This window comes from Phaseolus vulgaris, chromosome 1, assembly GCF_051622355.1.
Source record: "Phaseolus vulgaris cultivar YP4 chromosome 1, ASM5162235v1, whole genome shotgun sequence".
Classification (NCBI taxonomy): domain Eukaryota; kingdom Viridiplantae; phylum Streptophyta; class Magnoliopsida; order Fabales; family Fabaceae; genus Phaseolus; species Phaseolus vulgaris.
In genome coordinates, this window is record NC_143498.1 from 37657228 (window position 1) to 37662013 (window position 4786).

Below are 4786 nucleotides of genomic sequence, written 5' to 3' on the forward strand. Positions count from 1 at the left end.
CAAAGTGAAAACAAATAAGAAGATTACAAATCCAGACTTTCTAATTTGAGCATCTAACACGAAATAGATAAGATTCTGTAATATCCAATCTTAACAAAATCATGTAGGAGGGAACGAAATAAAAAGATTTATAAAGAGATTGGAGGGAAGAACAAGAGCAAGAAAGTCAAGCAACAAGAAGATATGTGATCTTGTTGAATATATTGATAGTTGTAATGAACGTCAAATCAAGCCATAAGAACTTTTAGGTTTTTGGGTTGAGTGTGAAACCATTGTAATACTTCACTTTGTGAGGTTATACTCGTGTGAGCTTTCTTTGTGTTATCTTTGAGAGTGTTTCTTGTTTCTTTTGGGAGTTCTTAATCTTAGGAGGTTAAGAAGGTGTAACCTGGAGTAACATGGAAATGTGATGATACTTGTATAATCAGTTGGTTAGTGGAAGCTCTTAAGAAGTTTCTTGAGGGAACTGAATGTAGCTCGGGTTTTAGTGAACCAGGATAAATTCTTATGTGTTGATATCTCTTTACTTTTACTGTTGGTCATTATTTGTTATTTGTTTTATTATTCTGGTTAGACGGTCTGCCTAGATGATTATGCTAGACAATCTAATTTGTTCTCATTAAACAGTTTATTGGACAATCTATCTTTATCCTCTACAAAAAGAGTCTAAGACTATTCAAATTCCCCCTCCTTCTAGAGCCAACTGCACCTACAAGTCAAATCCAAGTTTGAACAATTAATTGATTCAATTAATCAACTAAACCGGTTATACAAATTAAATTAAACTATCATTCAACCTAATATGTATTTAATTATCGAATCAACGTTCAATCTATTCCTAATTAAATTCTAAAATTAGAAATGCAATTTGCAATCAGAAAGATCAAAACCGAGATTAGAGAAAAGAAGAACAAACTAAGAGTGTTCAACGATTGGTGCAAAATTCAATTTGATTTATTTGATCTTGATTCCATGAATTGATCAATAATATTTAGTTCTCCATGGATGAAAACACATGTCGATGAAAACACATGTCAGAAAAAAGAAAAGAGAAGAACAAAAGAAAAATACAAAATAAAAAAAAGAGCAAAGGAGATGAAAGACAATTCTTGATTAAACAAATGTGGGTTGATAAAGTGGAATTAAAGTTAAGCTAATAAAAAAAAATTCAATCTGCAAAAATTCATTTACAAAATTTCAACAAATCTATCACAACTTCAAAAAAAATCATAAGAAGTAATATAGAACTTCAAATCAAAGAAAATCATATATTCATTTTCAAGTACTAAAAATCTATAATAAAATGCAATTGAAATCAACCAAAAATAATTTCTACGGAACAAAAATTATGCACAAAATAGTGACCAAAAGTCAAATGAATAAAAAACACAAGATTAAATAAAATATTACATTGAAATCAATTTATTCCTATTATAAAGAAATGAGTTAATCTCAATAATGACATTACACACGTTCTAATTAGAGAGTAATGAAGATTTCTTCTTGTAAATCGAAAGACGGAGGACAACAAATTTTTGTTGGAGGAGCATCTGAAATGTACAAAACACAATTAATAATATATAATATATAGTGGCAAGAAAAAGGAAATTAGCATAGACATGAAAATAATTTATTTATCTAGATAAAAAAGTATTTCTATTGAAAATAATATTTTTGTCTCCCATGGCCTAACATTTATTTTTTTCTATCATTCAGTTCAAGTCAAACTAATCCTAGTTTTTTGTTATTCATTTCATTAGAAACTATATATTGCACAGATCTAACCATGCCAACCCATCAGCATATTTATGATCTCGTATGATTTATTGACGAAATTTGAGTAAATAGTAAAGAAGGAGAATTTAGATTGACCTTATTCAAAACTTAGAAACAGAGTTAGAGACCACCCTTCGTGATCGTGGCATGTCACTCCAAACTATCTGTATAAAAGGAGATTATTTTTTATGCTAAATTTCAATTTTATTCATTTTTTCGTCATCATATTAAAATCTATTTATATTTTATATACTTTTTACTAGTATTTTTCACCTCTGCGTGGTATAGAATAAGTATTTATTTTCATGTAACTAAAATTCATAATAAATATTAATTTGATATATATATATGCATAAATTATATAATAATCAAAATTTAAATTAATAAACATTAATATTTTTCAATAATATATCATTAATTTATAATACAATGTTATTTTAATCACTCGCAATTCAAAACAATCCAAAATGTTAACCTAGTTTGAAATTTATTATAAATGTGACAGAAGAGTCAAATTCTATAGCATATTTGAAAAAAAAAACTGGAGAGAGAATATGTAAAAAGGAAGAAGTTGGAAACAAAATTCTTAAGAAAACAATGATTTGGAAGAAAAGAATTAACCAAACATGTTATTAAAGCCTGCTTGCAAAGTTATATATACAGGAGTTTGACGCAGTGGGAAATGTTTCTCCCATCTTTGGATCTCCTCCTCACTCTGAAGCTTTCTAATTCCTCCATAGCATCTACTTGCTTCTTCATATTGCTCCCCATTTCTGTGTAGCTTTATTCGTCTCATACTTGATCCTTCAGAGTATTGCTTGAACTCCAAGATCAATGTGTCTGTCAGTAAAGGAAATTAGATACACGCAAACGAGTGAGATAGCAACTTCTTCTGCACTAATAATATATATATATGATTCTTCTTCAGAGAATAAAGACAGGAGTCAGTGTTGGTGCTGACTAAGAAGAGTACAATTATTCCATATTTTTTATTTATGTGGAAAGTGAGAGTGGTACAATACAATGTGAGAGGAAGTTTGTTCATGCTAGCTTACTATTTGTGGAGAAAAAAAAGATTTCTTACCAGAGTGGTGACAGCTGCAGAAGTTCTCATTTTCATTACAGGATTCCAGATGACCAATAACAGCATAGCACCAATCTGCAATCCATTGATTAGGCATTACTTTATGGTAATTGACAAAGCTTGTATAAGAAAACTTAGAAATAAAATGAAATTAAATAAGAAGAGTTGAAGAATATATGAAAGAGGAAAGTAATTGCAATGGATCGAATCAAAGCTAACGTTTGGTCCATTTTATTTTGAAGTTTATAAGCTATTGTAAAGAAATAAATCATTTTATATATACCTTCACCCAAATAGCTTCAGTATAGAATTCAGCCATTTTATTTATTCTTATATCTTGAAATTTGAAATAAAGTAACAATAATTAACATTAATGTTTTGTTAATCTTTCTTTTCAGAGTTTTCTTGATATTTAAAAAAATGTACATATTCTTCAAATTTTTGTTTGCTCCTATTTCACAGTTTAAAGAAAAGGGAAATCAAAAATAAGTTGAGCAAACTAAACATAACCACCAATTGTTTTGTTTCATCAACTGACCAAACCATTGGTCATATCTTAAATAATATCTATAATTTTTAATTCAGGTAAAAGTCAATATGAAATCACAATACAAAATGTAAACATGCAACCCAAAAGGTTATACATTAATGTTAACCTAAACGTCCTACATCCAAATTTATGTTACAACTATACGAAAACAAAGTGACAAGAAACCTACCATAAGGAGTTTCTCTTCTAAATCTCCGTTGGATCTCAATATGATCACCTGGTTTCAGCTCTTGCAAACAATCACAGACGTATCTAACACATGCAGGAGAATCAACTGGAGGAGCTCTCAGGTTATCCCATTGGATGTTGTTGCCCATTATGTGCCAACCACCACTTTGTTGTCTACAATTATGCATTACCTTCAATTAATTCAGATATTTAATGTTGCTAATTTTCATTTCTTAATCTCGGATTAGAAAAATAACCACACTAAATAGTACTTTCCCTCCTCATTTGTGATCTCCCTTTACCTTGCTTGAAAGTTATCGGATTTGGAATCATATCTAACTAAGGCGTCACGAACAAAGACTCCCTGAGAAAGAGAAACATAGTGATCTCATGATAAAATTTTCTTAGTGAAAAGTATAACCAATAAGCTAGCCAGAAAGGGTTTACCCTGTAGACTTGAGCTGGAAACCAAAACTTGCCATTCTCTAGAGAGAAATACAAGGACATCATAAAGCTATTTGACAATGAGCTATTAAGATGGCTACAATCTTCTACATATGATCTAAGGTATAACATAGGCCAAATACCATTGAAAGATCCCAATGATCCCTTCTGATTGATTTGTTCATCCAATTGGTTAATTTGTTTCTCCTTAGTTGTTGTGATATGCCATTGCCACTCCTTGAAAGCAACATCACCAATGACTCCACCCCATTTTTGCTTTATATGGACTTCCCACAAAGGATCACTTCGACATCTATCCCTCAAACAAGTACACACTTCAGTCATTCCAACGAGTTCCTTTGGTGAAAGAAGCTTTAGAATGCATTCCAAAATGGGTTCTGGAAAATGCAAGAGAGAAATACTGCCTCCGGGTTCAATGTTATCCATGGTATTGTCAAAAGAATGCATATGAGATAGAGAAGTAGTTGGCTAGGGTACTCTTGTGTGCTTCCTTGAGGCGTATATATGAATGGACAAAGATTATATGATCAAAGTTCTTTAAAAGAATTAGCAAATTTTTTATTTTTGCTTGTTTTTGAAGCATTTAATGTTATGGTCTTACCTAGTAACATTATTATTTTCTGTCATTTGTCACTAGAGACATTTTCCTCGTTGATTACGTGATGGCCGGCCACTCCTTTGTGTGGCATATTGTATTTTAAAGCGATATATTCAGATTAAATTTTAGTTAATTGAGAGAGACA

At 30.5% G+C, this 4786-nt stretch overlaps 1 protein-coding gene across 1 annotated transcript; it reads right to left on the bottom strand.

Moving 5' to 3' along the window:
- Positions 1-2248: 2248 nt before the first annotated feature.
- On the bottom strand, positions 2249-4534 carry LOC137815910 (F-box protein At2g26850). Its single transcript, XM_068619018.2, has 5 exons — positions 4026-4534; positions 3881-3942; positions 3580-3752; positions 2861-2935; positions 2249-2616 (listed from the first exon to the last, which is right to left on the bottom strand). The coding sequence occupies exons 1-5, from the start codon at positions 4488-4490 to the stop codon at positions 2393-2395; spliced, it is 999 nt and encodes a 332-aa protein (XP_068475119.2). The 5' UTR covers positions 4491-4534; the 3' UTR covers positions 2249-2392.
- Positions 4535-4786: the final 252 nt, after the last annotated feature.

Excerpts from the sequence above, each read along its gene's own strand:
- LOC137815910 (XM_068619018.2), bottom strand. The coding sequence starts at position 4,490 with ATGCATTCTTTTGACAATACCATGGATAACATTGAACCCGGAGGCAGT. Across the intron at positions 3,753-3,880 it reads TCCGATAACTTTCAAGCAAG|ACAACAAAGTGGTGGTTGGC; the intron begins GTAAAGGGAGAT and ends GCATAATTGTAG. Across the intron at positions 2,936-3,579 it reads TAGAAGAGAAACTCCTTATG|ATTGGTGCTATGCTGTTATT; the intron begins GTAGGTTTCTTG and ends AATGGATTGCAG.